At 40.9% G+C, this 21,230-nt stretch overlaps 2 protein-coding genes across 10 annotated transcripts in view; one reads left to right on the forward strand and one right to left on the reverse strand.

Moving 5' to 3' along the window:
• The window catches only part of CCNH (cyclin H), a 35,158-nt gene extending 14,446 nt beyond the window's left edge, over positions 1-20,712 (forward strand). For 2 of the 8 annotated variants that reach the window (XM_079786961.1, XM_079786965.1), the window contains exons 6-8: positions 6,071-6,141; positions 11,041-11,152; positions 16,005-18,381. In XM_079786961.1, coding sequence (XP_079643087.1) covers positions 6,071-6,141; positions 11,041-11,152; positions 16,005-16,239 — 418 coding nt within the window. In that variant the 3' untranslated portion in view covers positions 16,240-18,381. Of the gene's footprint in view, positions 1-6,070; positions 6,142-11,040; positions 11,153-16,004; positions 18,382-20,584 lie in introns of those variants that run through there. The other 6 variants (XR_013814343.1, XR_013814344.1, XR_013814342.1 and 3 more) reach the window with 6 other exon arrangements.
• RASA1 (RAS p21 protein activator 1) overlaps positions 18,527-21,230 on the reverse strand; it is a 98,272-nt gene continuing 95,568 nt past the window's right edge. For both annotated transcript variants that reach the window (XM_079786940.1, XM_079786941.1), the window contains exons 24-25: positions 20,623-20,757; positions 18,527-19,599 (exon numbers count right to left, since the gene is read on the reverse strand). In XM_079786940.1, the coding sequence (XP_079643066.1) occupies positions 19,516-19,599; positions 20,623-20,757 (219 nt within the window). In that variant the 3' untranslated portion in view covers positions 18,527-19,515. The remainder of the gene's footprint in view (positions 19,600-20,622; positions 20,758-21,230) is intronic.

Below are 21,230 nucleotides of genomic sequence, written 5' to 3' on the forward strand. Positions count from 1 at the left end.
CCCTCCTCTTCAGTTTTTTTGGAATGATTTGAGAGGAATTGGTGCTAATTCTTAGAATGTGTGTTAAAATTCACCTCTGAAGCTATCTGGTCCAAAAGTTTTTTGTTGGGATTTTTTTTTTTTTTTTTACTGATTTGATTTTATTAGTAGTTAATTGGTCTGTTCACATTTTCTGTATCTTCTGGATTCGGTCTTCAAAGATTGTATGTTTCTAGGAGTTTAGCCATTTCAGTCGGACATCCCTCTCACAATCCAGGACTGCTGGCTCCCAACTGCTTGCCTGCCTGCCTTCCTGATTGCCCCTAACCGCTTCTGCCTGCCAGCCTGATCACCCCCTAACCACTCCCCTGCCAGCCTATTTGCCCCCAACTTCCCTCCTCTGCCAGCCTCGTCACCCCTAACTGCCCTCTCCTGCAGGGTTGATCACCTCCAACTGCCCTCCCTTGCAGGCCGGGTGCCTCCCAACTGCCCTCCCTTGCAGGCCTGGTCCCTCTCAACTGCCCTCCCTTGCAGACTGGGTGCCTCCCATCTGCCCTCTCCTGCTGGCCATCTTGTAGTGGCCATCTTGTGTCCACATGGGGGCAGGATCTTTGACCACATGGGGGCAGCTATATTGTGTGTTGCAGTGATGATCAATCTGTATATTACTCTTTTATTAGATAGGATAGAGGCCTGGTGCACGGGTGGGGGCCAGCTGGTTTGCCCTGAAGGGTGTCCCGGATCAGGTGGGGGTTCCCTTGGGGTGTGGGGCGGCCTGAGCGAGGGGCCTGTGGTGGTTTGCAGGCCGGCCACGCCCCCTGGCAACCCAAGTGGAGGCCCTGGTATCTGGAATTTATTTTCCTTCTACAATTGAAACTTTGTAGCCTGGAGTGGAGCCAAGCCTGGGGCTCCCTCTGAGGCCGGCAGCCATTTGTGTTGGGGTTATAATTGAAACTTTGTAGCCTTAAGCGGAGGCCTGGGCCCGGCCAGGATGTGCGGAAAGCTTTGCTTCCCCTGTTGCCGGCGGCAACCCTGGCCTGCTCTCTCAAGCTCCATTCTGCCGCCATTTGTTTGAATTTGTTTACCTTCTATAATTGAAACTTTGTAGCTTGAGTGGAGGCTTAGGCCTGGCAAGGGCAGGCAGAAAGCTTGGCTTCCTCTGTTACCTAGGAAACCTTGCTCTCTGTGGCTGTAGCCATCTTGGTTTGGGTTAATTTGCATGCTAGCTCTGATTGGATGGTGGGCGTGGCTTGTGGGTGTGTTGGAGGTATGCTCAATTTGCATATTTGTCCATTATTAGGTAGGATATATATATGTTTTCAGTCCCGTGCCCTTACTCTTCTTCTGGTACCCCTATGATGCAAGTAGTGAATGTTTAATCTTATCCCACAAGTACCTTAAACTATCGTCACATTTTTTATTCTTTTTTCTTTTTGCTGTTTTGAGTTTCTCCAGATAAATATCCAGGTGTGAAATTACTGGGTCCTTCTTTGTGTCTCGTTATATATATTGCCTTTGTTTTAGGGGCTATTTTGTCTGGTATGAATATTGCTGACACAGTTTTTGTTTTTTTTTTTTCTTTCCTTTTTCATGAAACGTCTTTTTCTATCCTTTTACTTTCAGTCTGTATATTTCTATCGGAAGTGAGTCTTTTGTAGATGGTTCATGTAATGGTCTTATTTTCATATCCATTCAGCTATCCATTCAATCAGTCTTTTGATTGGAGCACTTAATCCATTTGCATTTAAAGTAATTGTTGATATGTATGTATTTATTACCAGTTTATTTATATTTTTGATCTTCTTAAAGATGATACTTTAACATATCTTGCAATACTGGTTTAGTTGTGATGAAATCCTTTAGTTTTTTCTTGTCTGGGAAGCTCTTTATCTGTCTATCTGTCCTTTGATTCTAAATGATAGCTTTGTTGGGTAGAGTAATCTTGGTTGTAGGTCCCTGCTTTTCATCACTTTGACTATTTTATGCCAATCTCTTTTGGCCTGCAAAAATTTCGTTGAGAAATTAGCTTACAGTCTTATGGGAGCTCCCTTGTATGTAACAACTGCTTTTCTCTTGCTGCTTTTAAAATTTTTCCTTTGTCTTTGACCTTTGGAATATTAATTAGATGTGTCTTGGTGTGGACCTCTTTGTGTTCATCTTGTTTGGGACTCTATGCTTCTTGGACTTCGGAGCTTTTTTTCTTCACCAGATTAGGGAAGTTTTGTCATTATCAAATAGGGTCTCAGTCCCTTGCTTTTTCTCTTCTCCTCCTGGTACCTCTAAGATGAGGGTGTTATTACACTTGGTGTTGTCCCAGAGGTCCCTTAAACTATTCTCTCTTTTTTAAAATTCTCTTTCTGCTGCTCTGAATGGGTGTTTTCTGCTACCTTATCTTCCTAGTCACTGATTTGATCCTCTGCTTCATCTAATCTGCTATTGATTCCTTCTGGTATATTCTTCCTTTCAGTTGTTAGGTTCTTCATTTCTTACTGTTCATTTTTATGGTTTCTGTGTCCTTTTTTATGCTGCTGAAATTCTCACTGCATCCCATAAGCATTTTTATAACCATTGTTTTGAACTCTGTAATTGGTAGTTTGCTTGCTTCTGTTTTATTTAATTTTTTTTTCTGGAGATTTCTCCCATTTTATTTGGGACATGTGTCTTTGTGTCTACCATTTTGGCTGCATCTCTGTGTTTGTTTCTATGTATTTAGGTAGATCTACTGGTATGGTGGCCTTATGTAGTAGGTGTCCTGTAGGGACCAGTGGCGCAGCCTCTCTGGTCCCCTGAGCTGGGTGCTCCAAGTGCGACCCCATGCGAGTTGTGTACAACCTCCTATTGTAGTTGAGCCTTGATTGCTGTTGGTTTGTGAATGGGAGGGATCAACCCCCAGGCCAATTAGCAACTACAGGGTTGGAGCTGCTATGCAGGGGCTGACCCTACACAGCAGAACTTGCTTCAGCAGAGAGCTCTGCCAGCAGTGTCTACCCCTTGAGTGTGTCACTGTGGAGTAGTCAGGTGATACTTCAACATGGTCTGAAGCTAGCTACCATGCTGCACTGTCTCTGGGGCCTCCCAGAAGGTATAGGCCATGGTCAGCTACCATCTGTGTTCTGCCCAAGGCCACCCAGCATGAGCGACAAAATGATAAGTAGATGATGGTTGCTTGTGCTGGGCTTGGAGTTGCCCAGTAGAGGCCAGGCTGTGAACTTAAGTCCGGCTGCTAGTGCCCACTTAGCAAGAGGTAAGCAGCATGCTGAGGCCAGATGTTGCTTGTTTGGAGTTTGTGAACCTTTGAGAGAATATGGGAAAGTTCAGATCATAAGCCAAGACAGGATGTGTACATGGAAAAGCCACTGGAAGTAGATTGGGTGGGTCAACAAGTAGGGTGGGGCAGGTCTCAGGAAATTTCCAGGGCACAAACAGGTTGATGGAGACTCAGATGTGGTGCCTGTCTGCATCTGCAGGGGGAGGGCTCAGCAAAGGAGCAACAGCCTCTGCCAGCACTCTGTGTGGGAGAAAGCTAACCCTCCAGCCCTTGCCCCAAAGCCAGACAATTCAGTTCCTTCTTGAATGTCTATGGTGCCTTTCCAACTGCTGCCCCAGTGCTGGATCTTAGGGAGTAGGTCCATACATGAGCCCTTTAAGAGGATAACCTGGGACTCCAGCAGCCCTCCCTCTTACTCAACTACAATCTCCCGCTTTTCACAGCCAGAAGTTAGTGGGTCTTCTCTTCCCAAGACTAGGATTCTGGGCTGGGGAGCCTAGTGTGAGGCTGGGACTCAACTCCTACGGGGACCTCCACAGCCAAGATATATGCCTTGTGATTTTTAATCACCACACATGGGTGCAGACCACTCTGTTCTGCATCTCCGCCCCTCCTACCAGTCTCAAGGTGGCTTCTTCTTTATATCCTTAGTTATAGGACTTATGTTCAGCTAGATTTCACATGGTTTTCAATGATGGTTGTTCTGTAGTTGTAATTTTAATGTGGTTTTGGGAGGATGCAAGTACCATGTTTACCTATTCCATCTTGAATGGAAGTCTCCCTTCTAATTCTTAATTGCCATACCCTGGGTGACGGAACAGCTCATTTTGCATCTCTATCCCTTTTACCAGTCTTGGTGTGGCTTCTTTTTTCTATCCTGTTCTAAAGATGGTTTTCTATGTTGGTTCTATAATTTTGTTGTAGTTTTTATATGGTCATGGGAGGAGGAGAGCACAATGCTAACCTACTCTGCCACCTTGAATGAAAGAGAATAGGATAATTGCTTTTACATTATTACTGATTTTAAAAAGGGATAGAAAGCCCTTGTGCTATTGTTATATTCTGGATAATGCTTCAGATTATTACTCATAGGATGTTCTGTTGTTAGTTCTGGGTTTTCTTCTTTTTCATTGGATTTAGAGCTTTATTTCTTATTTCCTAGCTTGACTTCTTAGATATCCTTGCTTGCCTTTGGATTTTTTTAAATCAAAATATTAAAATTCTAATTCAAGATTGAAATTAGAAGTTGCTAACTTAAAAAAGTTTCACAGAGTTAAAGAATGTGGTCAGCTAACTTTTAGAACCAAATGCATTTTTTTTATACTTAAGAAGGAGTTTTACAAGAAAAGGGAAAAGAAAAACAAATTGTTATTTTGAATTACTGCTAACCAGTAATATATTAGTTGTAAAGGGAGTTACTGATTTCTATATCTGAAGTTATCTCCCACAATAGATGATGAAAATCTAATAACCAATTTAGTTATAAAAACTCTAATATAATTTGCCTGGCTGGTATGGCTCAGTGGTTGAGTGTTGACCTGTGAACCAGGAGGTCGAGGTTCAGTTCCTATAGTCAGGGCACATGCCTGAGTTTCGGGCTCGATCTCCAGTGGGGGAACATGAAGGAGGCAGCTGATCAGTGATTCTCTCACATCATTGATATTTCTATCTTTCTCTTCCTCTCCCTTCCCCTAAATTAAAAAACAAACAAACAAAACCTCTAATGTAATTTAAATAATCTGGGTAGTTTAAAAGACATATCTCAACACAAAGAATTGTCTTTCTATTTCTGTAACTATTTCACCCAAGATAAGAATTAATGTTTTTGTATTTATGTTTGAAATGTTACTTACGCCTTAAGAATCTGTTCACTTGGGCTGTTACCAATTATAGATCAAATTCAGGTACATAAAACCTCAGAGTAAACACTTAAATATAAAAATTATACTTTCATACTACTGTCATTGGTTCTGAAAAAATGGGCTTTATATCCATTTATGAAAAAGTATTAATGCCTTTGATTTGGACTCAATGAAAATAAGATGTAATAGAATTGTAAGGCATGGGATGATATTCTTATTGGTTTGAATAGCTGTTAGTCCCAGGAACAACTATAATTAACATGGACTTGGTATTAAAGAGAGAAAATCCTTACTTGTGCCGGTTCCACCTCTTTTACTCTTTGCTTTATATTGGGCGATTTACATCGTCATGACTTGTCTTTTACTAGAGTCCTCATCTGTAAAATGAGGTTCAGACTCATAAAGTTTATATATTAAACACTTAACATTAAAAGTAATAACTGTTGCTACTGTTATTTCATACCTCTAAAAAGCTTATATATTACAGAAATTAAATTAAACATCTTTTAATGTAATATAAATTGTAAATCAGTAAGACTATAAGAGCTATAAATTAAGTTTTGTGGAGTTCAAATTACTGTTTTTTAATACATTGTGAATAAATTAATTTTAAAATTGCCTTGATGATGAGCCCTGGCTGGGTTGCTCAGTTGGTTAGAGCATCATCCTGATACATATACCCAAGATTATATATGGTTTTGATCCCCAGTCAGGGCACATGGAGAATCAACCAATGAATGCATAAATAATGGAATAACAAATCAGTGTTTTGTGCCCTTTCCCTCCCTCTTTCCCTTTCTTCCTCCCACACTCCCTCCCTCTCTCTCTCTAAAATCAATAAGAAAAAAATTTTTAATTGACCTTGATGATGAAATGAACATGGAAAAAAATAATTTGTCAGGTTTTCTCAAGATGCTGTATGTGTCTAATAGATTACAACTTTTTTCCCTTTTTTTACCAGTTATTTATCAGAAAGTCTGATGCTGAAAGAGAACAGAACTTGCTTGTCACAATTATTAGATATAATGAAAAGTAAGTAAAAGAGAACTTTATAAAATATTCTATAACAAAGCTACTTTGTAAAATATCTTAATATTTAACTTGAGATAACAGATTGTTTACTTTCATTGAATTATTGTGTCATGGAGGCATGAAGGATATATTGGTGGGGAACAAATAGAAGGTACACGAAAAGCAGAGTTTTTATACATATAGAACTTAAGAAAGTAAAAATACAATCAGATTCAGAAAGGGTTAAGTTTTAAAACAGGGTTCTTTTAAAGTGTAAACAAATATGTGATAGGCACTGAAAAAGATCTATAGGGAACTAAATTTAGGGATATTTAACCCTTTGCACTTGCTTGCTTTTTTTCTCGAGCTGCTACCGATGCTGTGTCAAGTCACACTCTACATCCAAGTGCAAAAGGTTAAATTTTGAACTTCTATTTTGTAGATAAATCAGCTTTAACTAGTTAGCATGTGTCATTTGCTAGTCATTTTGTTAGTTAATATTACAAAAACTGTGGTTCTCAACTGGGTGCTATTTTTGCAATATCTGGAGACCTTTTTGGTTGTCACACCTTGGGGCGTGATGGGGGCTGCTATCAGTATCTAGTGGGTAGAAGTAAGAATGCTGCTTTCTTTTAATTCACAGTATACCCCCTTGAAAAGCTGAAAAATATCTCCCTCAAAGATATTCATGTCCTAATCCCTGGAGACTATAAATCTTAACATATATGCAGATGTTATAAAGTTAAGAATCTTGAGATGGGGAGATGATCTTGGATTATCAAGATGAGGCCTAGATGCAATCACAGGAGTCCTTATTAGAAAAGGGAGAGAGGGAGGTGTGACACAGAAGGCAATGTGAAGAAAGCAGAGGGAGATTTGATGATGCTGGCCTTGAAAATTGGAGTGTTATGGCCACAAGCCAAGGGATGCTGGCAGCCCACCAGAAGCTGGAAAAGGGAAGGAATCCATTTCCCCCTGGGGCAGGAGTGGGGAAAGTCCAGCTGGAGGGCCTAGCCCTGTCTAGGCATTAGGGATGAATTAATTAAATGTTTGACCAAATATAGCAGGCTAATTCTTTTTTTAAATTCTTTATTATTTAAATATTACATATATTTCCTTTTTCCCCTATTGACCTCTCCCCGGCCGCTCCCATCCCCCAGCACATGCCCTCACCCCTCTACTGTCTGTGTCCATTGGTTATGCTTCTATGCATGCATACAAGTCCTTTAGTTGATCTGTTAACACCCCCCCCCCCCCCCCCCCCGCCTCCTTTACCCACTTCTGCCTTCCCTCTGAGGTTTGACGGTCTATTCGATGCTTCTTTGTCTCTGGATCTATTTTGGGGTTCATCAGTTTATGTTGTTCATTATATTCCACAAATGAGTGAGATCACGTGATATTTATCTTTCTCCGACTGGCTTATTTCACTTAGCATAATGCCCTCTAGGTCCATCCATGCTGTTGTTGCAAATGGAGAGTTCTTTTTTACAGCAGCATAGTACTCCATTGTGTAGATGTACCACATTTTTTTAATCCACTCATCTGCTGATGGGGACTTAGGCTGCTTCCAAATCTTAGCTATTGTAAATTGTGCGAGCAGGCTAATTTTTAAATTGATAATTTTGTATGGCTGGCGAATGATGTTATAATTATCCAAATGGCCCTTGGCAGAAAAAAGGTTCACTGCCCCTGCCCTAGGGCCTCCAGAGAGAGGGTGGCTTTGCCAACATTTTGATTGTGGCCTAGAGAAATTGACTTCAGGTTCTTGGGCTTCAGAACTAAGAGAGGATACATTTATGTTATTTTAAGCTGTACTAACTTCATAGTAATTTGTAATAGTAGCCTCAGGAAACTAATATAGCCCCTTACAACGAAGAATTATCTGGCCCAAACTATCAATAGTGCTGATGTTGAGAAACTGTTTTAGGGGTTGAGTAGAACCTCCACTTAACTGATTGGCTAGATTAGCCAGCCCTGACCGTTCTTCATTCTTGTCTGTGGCACTGAATGCTCATGGCTACTTGGCTACTCTTTAGGATTAAAAGTAAATTGTATTTTTCCCCAAACTTTTTGTGCCAATGTCCTTGTTAATTAAATTTGTAGTTTAATTAAATGCTGAATAAACCAGTAAAATTTGAGATTGAAGATCTGGATCTTGGATGATAATAGAAAATGGATATAATTTTTATGTTTTTCATGTTAAAATGCTTCAGGACATAGAAACATCATTTCTTGCTATCTGTTTGAAGTGATCTTGAGGACTTCCCCCTTTTAATTGATTTATGAATGATAAACTATAGGTTTTCAGTTATACTACTATACTATCCTATTCACTTCCAAAGCTGTGATTTGGTCTTAAATAAATAGGATCATGGAATTTAGTAGTTAGACGAGGCCTTAAAGATAATACACTGTGATCATTTTATAGCTGACAATTTTATTGCTGATTTCTTCTCAGTACCTTAATTTTATTCCCCTTATTTTAACATGAAATAGAAATAGCTCTTGATGAAATACTCAGAACTGTAACGATATTAAGGTATCTTCTCCATCTTTTTTTTAAAACCAAGATACTGTCCTGGGGCATTGAGTCACAAGTATTAATTTAGTTGAAAACACTGCTTTATTTGCATTATGAAATCAGTGGGATAGTCACCCATTTGTAGCATGTGGCTGGCTAATAAGCCCTGGATCTTTCATCATTTCCTTTATAAATTTTGATATTTATATTATTTGGCTTATTGTTGTTGAATAAAAGTTTAGGTAGAAGAGGTTTCTGCAGTTATAAAGTCACTGACATAGTAGTTTGTTTTAAGCCTAAAAAGGATATTTTTGTTTTCTTGGTGATGTTTCATTACATAGGTTCTATGCTTTATTAAGGCAGAGAATCATCAATTAATATATTTTTACTACGCTTCCTCCCTTTATTACATAATATGTAATAACTAGAGGCCCGATGCACGAAATTTGTGCAAGAGTAGGCCTTCCTTCCCCCGACTGCCGGCATGGGCTTCCCTCTGGCACCTGGGACCTGGGCTTCCCTCCAGCCGCCAGCACGCACCCAGGAACCAGGCTTCGTCCAGAAGGACATCTGGTCTAATTAGTATATTACGCTTTTATTATTATAGAGTATAAATGGTTTTCTTTGTTAGTAAGAAGTATACTCTTGACCCAGGATAGAACATTATGAATATGGTTGGTGGCAGGGAACAAAACATGTTGACTAAATCATGAAGGAATTATTAAAAAGCTTTAAAACTGAGCAAAAAGTGAGCACAGTAGGATTAGAAAAAAATACTGACTATATTGTAGGGCATGCTTATCTTTATGCTATACATAATATGGCCTAAGCGCTGGCAGTTATAATTATTTGATCTAGAAGTATGGTATTCATTATATTCTAACTAGAGGCCCGGTGCACAAAATTCGTGCAAGGGGGCGGGGGGGTGTTCCTCAGCCCAGCCTACACCCTCTCCAATATGGGATCCCTCTCACAATCCAGGACTGCTGGCTCCCAACTGCTCACCTGCCTGCCTTCCTGATTGTCCCTAACCACTTCTGCCTGCCAGCCTGATCACCCCCTAACCTCTCCCCTGCCAGCCTGATGGATGTCTAACTGCTCCCCTGCTGGGCTGTTTGCCCCCAACTTCCCTCCTCTGCCAGCCTGGTCACCCCTAACTGCCCTCCCCTGCAGGCTTGATCACCCCCAACTGCCCTCCCTTGCAGGCCTGGTCCCTCCCAACTGCCCTCCCTGCTGGCCATCTTGTGGTGACCATCTTGTGTCCACATGGGGGCAGGATCTTTGACCACATGGGGGCAGCTATCTTTATCTTGTGTGTTGGAGTGATGGTCAATCTGCATATTACTCTTTTATTAGCTAGGATAGAGGCCTGGTGCATGGGTGGGGGCCAGCTGGTTTGCCCTGAAGGGTGTCCCAGATCAGGGTGGGGATTCCCTTGGGGTATGGGGCAGCCTGGGTGAGGGGCCTGTGGTGGTTTGCAGGCTGGCCATGCCCCCCGGTGACCCAAGCGGAGGCCCTGGTATCTGGGATATATTTATCTTCTACAATTGAAACTTTGTAGCCTGGAGTGGAGCCAAGCCTTCTGCTCACTCCATGGCAGCAGCCATTTCTGTTGGGGTTTATTCACCTTCTATAATTGAAACTTTGTAGCCTGGAGTGGAGGCCTAGGCCGGCCAGGGCAGGTGGAAAGCTTGGCTTCCTCCGTCGCCGAGGGCAACCCTAGCCTGCTCTCTCCAGCTCCGTGGCTGCCGCCATTTTTCTTGGGATTTATCTTCTATAATTGAAACTTTGTAGCCTTAAGCGGAGGCCTGAGCCAGCCAGGGTGTGCGGAAAGCTTGGCTTCCTCCATCGCCGGGAAACCCAAGCCTCCCTCCTACTCTCTCCATGGCCGCAGCCATCTTGGTTGGGTTAATTTGCATAATTGCTCCTGATTGGCCGGTGGGCGTGGCAGAGTGATGGTTAATTTGCATATTACTCTTTTATTAGATAGGATGCAGAGTACAAATCCTAAAAAGAAGAATCACATCATTTCAAGAGTGTTTTGTTGGTTCTGTAACAATATGAAAAAATATTCAACTGCCTTATGAGAACAAGGCTTATTATCTAGTACTAGAGGCCTGGTACATGAATTCGTGCACCGGTGGGGTCCCTCGGGGTGGCCTGCAGCCCTGCGTGGCACCCTGCCGTGGCCTGGCACCGCCCCCTCACCTGCTCTACCATCCTGACGCAGTCCCGCTCTCGTCAGGGCCCATCGGGGCTGGCATTGCCTCCACTGCCGGCGCCTGCCACGTTCTGTGCCGCCCCCTGGTGGTCAGTGTACGTCATAGCGAGCAAATTCCTGGTTGAACAATTTGCATATTGGGCTTTTATTATATAGGATAATTTTTTTCTCTGCATAGGCATGAGAAACTTGGTAAAGAAATATGAACCACCCAGACCTGAAGAAGTTGCTGTTCTGAAGCAGAAGTTGGAGAGATGTCATTCTGCTGAGCTTGCACTTAACGTAATTACGTAAGTAGTTGTGATGGTGTTATTCAAAAATAGATAATGGGACTCCCTGAACTTCTTGCCCTTTTAATTTTGGGATTCTTTGCAGGTCCAAAATCTTATTTGAGGACCAAGTATGCTGTTCCAAACTTATTTTAACTACTCTAGGTAAATGGCATATTTTCTTTCAGAGGTAAACTATATTAAGGACAGAACCGATAGTAAAATGTGCTGTTAAGACTTTTTTTTGCAACCATAAAGAAGACCCATAATGTTTCTCAGTGACTTGTAGGCTCTATGTGGAGATCACCATATTTAGGATCTTTATGCTTTGCAAATTGAAGGATCTACTTAAACCTAATCTTTTAGGAGTTTAAACAGTTGAGAATCTGGTCAGGAAACAGGAACAGTAAAACTACAAACTGTGGCTTAGCAAAGAATTTAAAATTGGTTGATTTCACTACTGGGTTTCATTGGTAACTAACAGGAGTGACTACAGAGAAGAAAAGAATGTTAACTTTAATGAGTGAAAATAGTCCACTGTGGTCTAAAAATATTAAATGGAAAATTCCAGAAATAATTCATAAATTTTAAAATTACGTATACCATTTTGAGTAGTATGATGAAATCATGCAATGTCTCACTCTGTCCCACCTGGAATGTGAATCATCCTTTTGTCTAGCATATCCACACTGTACATCCAGTACAATAAGGTAATTTGAGAGACTGCATAACTTAGTACAGTATGTTGTTATATTTTATTAGTTACTAGATGCCCGATGCACGAAATTCGTACAAGGGGCTCAGCCCTCTCAGCCATGGCAGCTTGCCTCGGCCCTTGCAGCCCCAGCTTCTCCTGGAAGTTCGTTCGGCTGTCTTGTCTAATTAGCATATTACACTTTTATTATAGACTAGAGGCCTGGTGCACGAAAATTTGTGCACTGGGGGGCCCCCCCCCCAGCCCGGCCTGCCCCCTCTCACAGTACGGGAGCCCTCAGGGGATGTCCTACTAATGGCTTAGGCCTGCTCCCTACAAGAGCGGGCCTAAGCTGCAGTCTGGCCTCGCTTTGCGGGAGGCGACCAGGCCAATCGGAAGGCACTGCCCCCATCACCCCACTGCTGCTCCTGCTGCCAGCCGCTGTGGCTGCCTGCCCTTGGCCCTCGCAGCCATGGCAGCTTTGTCCGGAAGGACATTTGGCTGTCCAGTCTAATTTGCATCTTATGCTTTTATTATTATAGACTAGTGGCCTGGTGCATGAAATTCGTGCACATTAAAAGGGAATTAGAGTAAATATTTTAATACTGCTAATTGCCCTTTCTTTATAATAGAAGTGTCAGAGATGAAGGAAAATTAGTAAAATGTATATGAAAATATGTAAATTTATTAATAAACAAACAATAACAGCTCACATCCCCCGGCTGGCGCTGGGCCGGGGACACAACCTCACATCCCCCGGCCTCGCCACACACGCAGTCCCACCCACCCGCGCCTGCCGCCTCCTGCTGATTGTTCATTACGGGGTGATGGCGTCATGACCATTTATCTCTTTATTATATAGGATTATATAGGATTGTTGGTAATCTCTTACTGTGCCTAATTTGGAATTAAACTTTATCTTAGGTTTGTATCTATAGGAAAAAACTATATATATAGTTTGGTACTGTCTGCAATTTCAGGCATCCACTGGGGGTCTTGGAACATCCCTCCCCCCACAGATAGGGGGGAATACTGAATTGTAACACTGGTAATTTTCTTTTTACAAGAGATATGAAATTGGCTTAAACTATGGCTTGGCAAACTGTATAGCCCATGGGCCAAATCCAGACCACTACCTGTTTTTAGAAATAGTTTTATCGGAACACTAGAGGCCCGGTGCATGAAATTCATGCACGGGGAGGGGGGGGATGTCCCTCAGCCCAACCTGCACCCTCTCCAGTCTGGGACCTCTTGAGGGATGTCCGATTGCCTGTTTAGGCCCGTCAGACTGCTGGCTCCCAACCGCTCGCCTGCCTCTGCCTGATTGCCCCTAAACGCTTCTGCCTGCCAGCCTGATCACCCCCTAACCACTCCCCTGCCAGCCTGATCACCCCTAACTGCCCTCCCCTGCAGGCCTGGTCACCCCTAACTGCCCTCCCCTGCCAGTCTGCAGGCCTGAGTCCCCCCCCCCCCCAACTGCCCTCCCCTGCAGGCCTGGGTCCCCGCCAAATGCCCTCCACTGCAATTCTGGTTCCCCCCTCCCCCAACTCTCCTCCCCTGCAGGCCTGATCCCCCCCAACTGCTCTCCCCTGGAGGCCTTGCCCCCCACAACTGTCCTCCCCTGCAGGCCTGGCTCCCCCCCCCCAACTGCCCTCATCTGCTGGCCTGGTCACCCCTAACTGCTCACAACTGCCCTCCCCTGCAGGCCATCTTGTGGCGGTCATCTTGTGTCTTGGAGTGATGGTCAGTTTGCATATTACTCTTTTATTAGGATAACTATACCCTTAGTTTTCATACTGCCTATGGCTGTTTTCAACACTATAGAAGAGGAGATGGGTAATTGAGGCAGAATCTGATGGCTATGGCCTACAAGGAGTAATATATTTACTATCTGGCCCTTCAACAAATAATTTTTCAACCTCTGGATTAAATGATAGAACTTACATTAATCTTACCCTTCTAACTACTTAATTGCCAGAGTTTCTATCTTACTCAGATTTACCACCTACTTTGTACTGTGCCAAGCAGATTCTACATTTCCATGTGTACTTGAAGGGTGCTTCTCAAACTGTAAAGGACTGTTTTTTAGAATTCATTACAGACCTATACGTTTATAAAATACTAGTAGCCCGTTTGCACGAAGATTCGTGCAATAGACCTTCATTCACCTGGCTGCCTGCACCAGTTTTCTGCCAGCACCAGGGACCCAGGCCTTGGCTGTGGCCACCACCTTCTGCCTTTTTCAGGGTTGGGATTGCCCCCGGGCGGTGGCCTTGGGCTCGGCGGCACCCAACATCCTTGCTAAGGATCGCAGGAGCCGACCCCCAGTGGTTTCCTGCGATCCGTGCAGGCTGCCCACTGGTGCCCAAGGCCGGGAAAGCCTCCGCCCCAGGCTTTCCTGGCCTTGGGCTCGCCGCACCCAGGGTCCCTGCTACCGATCACAGGAGCCGACCCCCAGTGGTTTTCTGCGATCGGTGCAGGCTCCCTGCTGGTGCCCAAGGCCCGGAAAGCCTCGGCCCCTGGGACCCCCGGGAGCGGCGGGAGGGGCCGGGCCACACCCTCCCAGGTGGACGATCAACCCCGGGACCCCCGGGAGGGGCGGGAGGGGCCCGGACACGCCCCCCCCGGGTGGCCGATCGCCCCCGGGGACCCCTGGGAGGGGCGGGTGGGGCAGGGCCACGCCCTCCCAGGTGGACGATCAATCCCGGGAGGGGCGGGAGGGGCCCGGCCACGCCCCCCTAGGTGTCTGATCGCCCCAGGCACCCCCCCGGGAGTGGCTGAATGGGCCCGACTACGACCCCCCCCGGGGTGCTGATGGGCCCAGGCACCCTGGGGAGCGGCGGCATGGGCCCGGCCACGCCCCCCGGGGTGCTGATCGCCCCAGGCACCCCCGGGAGCGGCAGCATGGGCCCGGCCACTTGGCACCGCCATCTTGAACTTCTCAACGGCGGATATGCCACCCGGAGTCCCGCCCCCAGCCTCCTGCCGGCCTAATCGTGGGCATAGCGGAGGTGCGGTCAATTTGCATGTTTCTCTATTATAAGGTAAGATAACAAATTACTACAAAATGATTAAAAAAGACATATAATACAAAGCTTAAATTTTATTAGATTCGATAGTCATAATTTATCAAATTTCTATAAAAGTTTCTAAACACACGCTCAGTTTATTTATTGCACACTGGAAATGGTTATTGGACCACACTTTGTAAGCACTACGTTAGGATAAAATATGTTTTCGTTGGTCTTTAAAATTCTTTTATCTTTTTTATTACACAAGTAATAGCTATATCATCATTATGAAAGTCAATCAGTACAGGTAAACCAAAGTTCTCTTTGACCAAAAGCCAAACCCCCGTTTCGTCCTCAGAGGTAACAGGTGTTTACTGTTGCCAGCCTTTTCTCCTGTATTAGTGTAGGAAATAAAGTTTTTCTCTTTTTATTAATGTTTTCACACATATACAACATTTAATAGAATCAATCTTTAACTCTTGTCTGGATGAAAAAAAAATAGTATTTTAATTTGCATTATCTATTATACACCTATTTTTCTTCGGTTGTTTCTTTCACTTTGTGATATGTAAGGAAATTTATCATTTGTGTTATGCTTTTATATCTAAATATCTTAGCCTATTTTGTTTTTTCTTTTCAACTGTTAAAAACATTTAGAATTGTGAATATGAAGTAGAAATATATTAAAATTTTTTCAAATAACCTGTTGTAGCAGCCATTTTTAAGTATTTCATAATTTGTCTTACTCATTTATTACCAATTAAATTCCTATATATAGTTGTCTTGCCGATCTAATCATTTTAATCTGTTTTACTCTTTGCTAATACCACACTTTTAGTTATAGCTTTTATGTATGGTGTTTTGATGAGAACTGCAATACAGTCCCCTCCCCACACTTCCTTTTCAGATTCCTTTTGCTACTCTTGCATAATCTTTTCCAGGTCAGAGTGAGACTTGATGAGTTCCATGAAAAATTTTATTAGGATTTTAATTAGAATTACATTGAACCTAAGGATTAATTTGAAAGATAATGTCTTTATAATTCTTCATCTCTTTCCATGTATCCAGGCTTTGTTTTCAGAATATATATTTCATATAGTCTTGCTAATTTATTTTATAGTTATGTTGCCATTTATTACATTGCTTCTTGATGGTTGCCTAATTACAGGAAGAAGAGGAAAGGCTATGAAGATGATGATTATGTCTCAAAGAAATCCAAACATGAGGAGGTATGTTCTCCAAAGGTAACTATTATTCCTATTGTGCATTCTGGTATGACCATACTATTAAGGTTTTATTCTTCCAGAGTGCAAGCATTATATATATACTTTTTTGCATCCTCCTCCATGTACATGGTCCATTATTACAGGGATTTTTCTCACTTCTGTCTTAGTGTGTTCTGAAGCAATATAATAGTTACTTGCTGAAGAATCCTTCCTATGGTCATAAAAAGCAGCAGGGATAGACGTACATGCTATAAATTTTTACCCTCCAAGGATTCTTCTCCTGCCCTTAAAAAGAAATTGTAACCTGGCAAGTCAGATATAAATGAATACTAGTAATCAGAGGCAGAAGGTCACAACTATAATATTTGTCCTGTCATTGGAGTAGTCTGTGGGACCATGCCTATAAACAACAACAAATATTCCTGGTTTATCTACCTTCTGTAATCAGCATATTAAAAGAACATTTTCCTAGAGGGAGGCAAGGAGGTAAATAATAGTGGTTATGCTTCAAAATAACGTTATCCTTATTACATCTTCTTTCCTTCTTAGGAAGAATGGACTGATGATGACCTGGTAGATTCTCTCTAACCATTTGAAATTGATTTGTCAATGCTAACAAATCAACAGAAGGATGAAGCATTTAAATTTCTTTACAAATGAAATAATGTGAAAGCATCAAAATACAGTAAACTTTATTTATTTGAAAGTTTCTCCTTTCAGGGTAGCTTTATGTGAAATAAGACATGTTCAAAGGACCCAGAATAGCACCTGGTTTGGATAATCTGACCCCCATGACTAAAAATCAAATTAGTCTTCCTATAGTAGCCAAAGCTGTAAATTACTTGCCTATGTTGTTTTAAACAAAATGCAATAAACATCCCTTTTGAAAAAAGGCACCATTATATGTGGTTTCTCAAATGCCATCCTGATGTAGCTAGCTATTTGTATGTTACCACTTAACTATAGAATGTATGAAAGCTAGTGACCCAGGTATTTGTTTTCCTCAATTAGTTAACTGAAAACATCTCCAAATGAGTTTCTTAAAAAGAAATCAAATAGGCAGTATTTAGTAGTTGTCTAGATTAAAAACCTAAAGGTTGGGTAGTAGCAAATTGTATGTTCAGTTTTATAATTAACCTGTTAGATTGTCATATAAATGTGTTACAGTTACTAGAAATTTTTCAGATTAAGTATATTATTCAAGAAATGTATTTTAAATAGAAAGTAGTAGATATAAATGCACAGACTGTAGCACCAAATTACTTCGGTGTGAATCATGGCTACCTCCACTTTGGGCAAATTACTAAAGCTCTCTTGTGCCTATTTTTCCCCCAGGGGAAAATAATGCCTCTATATACTAAGTGTTTAATAAATGTTGGTTATTAATAGCATTTGTTTAATTATTAACTGTAATCTTACTATTCAGTTTCTAAGTTGGAATCAAATTATGGATGTTTGTCAAATTTCTTCTGGAAAACTGGGTTGAAGGAATTCTGAGAAACTCAACTGCCCTGAATCTATGTTTTATGGATACATACCTTTCCTCATTGTCAATGCATCCATGGCTGCTTTCCATAGGAGTGTAGGTACCATTTTAATTACATCTTAAGTGTGACTTTACAAAAGTGGAGTGGAGGAGCCTAAATTGACAGTCCTCCAGGCTAGGTTAAGTACCAGTGCTGCTAGCTGTTCACAGATACCTTGTTTCTCTTTTAGGTCACTAAACTTTGGCATCAAAGCAAGGTCCACATTTATTTCAAATTTTCCTACCCAGTTTTAGAGGTTTTATTTCATCATTGACCAGCTAGTTTTACTGCAAGGCCTGCAAAGGTAAATAACAAGTTTCCTATTCTAGCTTAAGAGACTGGGAGGGAACCAAATTGCCTAGCACTAGGCTTTTGGAAAGAGACCAAGTTGGATAGTACTGTGGTGATCCAGCTGAAAAGCAGGAGGGAGGGCTTGAAAGTAATAAGATACAGAGAAAAAGTGGAATTGAATTGACATTAATAAAAGGTATATATAGTACAGGGTATGCTGAGTTTTTTGCCATCATTATTCAACCGTGATTATAGCTATACCAGAGCTAGCTGCCTCCACAGAAATCTTTGAAACCCTCAATTATTTAACACTTTGTTTTTTCCTACATTTTAATCAGGGGGATAGAATAAAATGTTGCTCTTGGAATATAGACCTTTAGAATATTTCTTTAGTGTGGGAAATTATTTTCCTAATAATCTCCCTTGGTTCCTGTCTCATCCACATTTGATATGCTGCTGCATACCTCTCCCCTATACAATTATAGGAGTGAATGAACTAATATGATCCTTCTAAAGAGACCATTAGCAAAAAAGATGACCTGGAGGTTCATCTTCTCTTTGGGCCTTGCTCTAATACTAAATTTGAACTGTTTTGAAACAAGGAAGAAAATGAAATTAAATGCTTACCTGTATTTAGACAGAAGTAATCAATTAGTTAATATCCCTTGGTTTTATTTTAACTTAACCCTTGTGAATACTTCACAAAAATACACATACAGAAGCAAATAAAACTATACAAACTAAATACCCAGCAGATACAACAAGTAGTCAGAAGTTCAAAGATGGATAGCTGTTAAGTGACTCATGAGGTTGTTTGCATAATCAATTGGGAATTAATGAATACTTGAATACTTTCAACAAAAAGCATTCTAGGTGTTTGTTTTTTTAACACAAAAGAAATTGGTAGTCTAAAATGTTTGGGTAACATGCATCGATCAGTACAATGACAAATATTTATTGAATTTAAACTATTTACTGTTGTAAACATTTAACAAAAGCATTATGAGATCTAAATACAGTTTGAACAAATAAGTGGTATGTTTAAAAAATAAAGCTGATGAGTCAATAGTTCCATCTATATATTTTCTTTCAACAGATCTAGCAAGAGAAGTAGCACAGTATTTTAAAAAAGTATACAGCAAAGGTTGTTCCTATTATAATGGCAAATTCTGGAAACTGTAACAAATAACAGTCAAACGGTCATATTCCTAATCAGGAAGAAGTTACAGTAAGAACAGTATGCAATCCAGTTATACTCATTGACAGAATGCTTTTTCTTGTCAGTTGATTTCATAGTTCTTTTCCCAAGAGACAACAAAACTTTGGCAATTGGATGTATTGAAAATATATTCTCAAAGTTCAAGATACAGTCATATGTTATATGAAAGGTGATCTGTACACCAAGGCTCAGAGGTTGGTAAAGATTGATTCCATATGTGGAAAAAGTGCAAATATCCTGCACAGATAGCTTACAAAGCTGCTGGTACAATTATTCACCAGCAGAATCTAGGGTTTTGTTTGCATAGCTCACACATCACTGGAATGTGGAAAGGTGTGCTATTTTTGGCAAGAGCAAAGGAGACATACTGACGTGAATTACCATGCTGAATCCATGCAGACACTTGGGTGAAGGCTGCTACCTGACATCATTGGTTTTTGTATACTGGTTTTGTTTTTGTTGAAGCAGTTCTGTTATAGCTAGAAGCTTTTTCAGTACATGCTAGACAAGAAAATACAATATGAAAATAATTAGTAAATGAATGAAAGCTCATTCAGAAATTTCAGATATGGAAACCTAGATTTGAAAAAAAAGCCGTAATATTATTCTATTAAAATCATAAACTTGTGAAAATTTCTGAAGGACAGATTTGGTCATAATATTTTGGTTAAGTTAGAATTTTTGTATCCTAAAGTGACTATAAATTCATGTGTTTGGCATCCTCATATCTTAGTCCAGAACACAGATTTATAAATGATACATCTTAAGCCCAATAAGATCACATAAAGAATCAAGATTACATTGGGCCTAAAAATGAAAAAAAGTATCACCTTTACCTGTCTTACAAAGTCTTAATTGGGCCAAATCCTCCAATACAGATTTACCTTAAGTAGTAATAAACCTAGCCCCAGTATAGTAAGGAGACATTATGCATGCCATGGGCATATTAGTAGGCCCATGGTACATACTCTACCCAAGTTTCTAAAGTGATTAGAACCTTAATGAGCCAGATTATTATCTTAAACTTGATTTTAGAATCTCAGATTAAAGAAAACTCAGTCCTGTCCTGTAAGGTCACTGGCAAATGGTTGGCCAATGTAGTGACCTAATCTGGAAGAGCTTATTAGAAATGGCAATTTCTAATGTCACACTCTAGAATTTCTGGATCTGGAGCTTGAAATATTTTTTTATCAAACTTCCTGAATAATTCTGTGTGTGTGAGACAAAGGAAAAAGCCACATCACTGCTAACTTACTCATTTCCCATTTTCACACATGCCACTTAAGTATATGTATCATTTTTTTCTGTAGAGCTAACAATTCATATAAAACAGCAAGATTTGACATTTTGCAGTATCAAAAATACATACTCTGAGCCTATTATTCCTATCTGCTGCGAATCTTACAGGGATTATGGTTCATTCTTTAAAATGTAAATATAACTGATAAAAATGTTAACCATAACTCAGCTACTTATTACCTCTCAGAGAATCATACCTGTTAATGAAGACTGGCAAAAACCTACCTGCTGTGCACCACGCTCATTACTGAGCGTTCTCAGTTCATCTGAATGGGCCACACAAATCTCATGCAATGCTGCTAAATCACGGGACAGGTCAGTCCTAGAATGCTCTGTAGTGTCCGGAAGTTCAGGTACATTCTTTAAGGAAATCATAAAACTGCATTTAGAAATATAAATCTGAAATTTTCTTCTGAAAAGATCCTAATTGGTTATAATGGAATTAACACATAATATTCTTTTAAATTTCTGTTAAAATTCTAAGGACTTATTAGAATGTAATATTCAGTGCTAATTCCGCTAAACATAGATTTTGTGATCTTGGTATTCACCTCAAAACCATTTTCTTCCACAGCATGGCCGAATACTGTGCATTATTATTGCTATTCTAAATAAATGGGTTTCATGAACTTTATAGAGTTTTTGTTTGTTTTTAAATGTGAAACACCCAAAAATTGGTTGCTAATCTGAATTAAATGCAACCTAAACTTAAAATTCCTCCACTCTTTCAGACTGAATCTCATTAAGATACCATAGTTTGTCTAAATTTATCAGCTTATGTGAGAAGAATGTGTCAAGCCTATAGTTAATTATCTATGGATTATTCCCGAAAC

Source organism: Cnephaeus nilssonii, assembly GCF_951640355.1.
Source record: "Cnephaeus nilssonii genome assembly, chromosome: 2".
Classification (NCBI taxonomy): Eukaryota; Metazoa; Chordata; class Mammalia; order Chiroptera; family Vespertilionidae; genus Cnephaeus; species Cnephaeus nilssonii.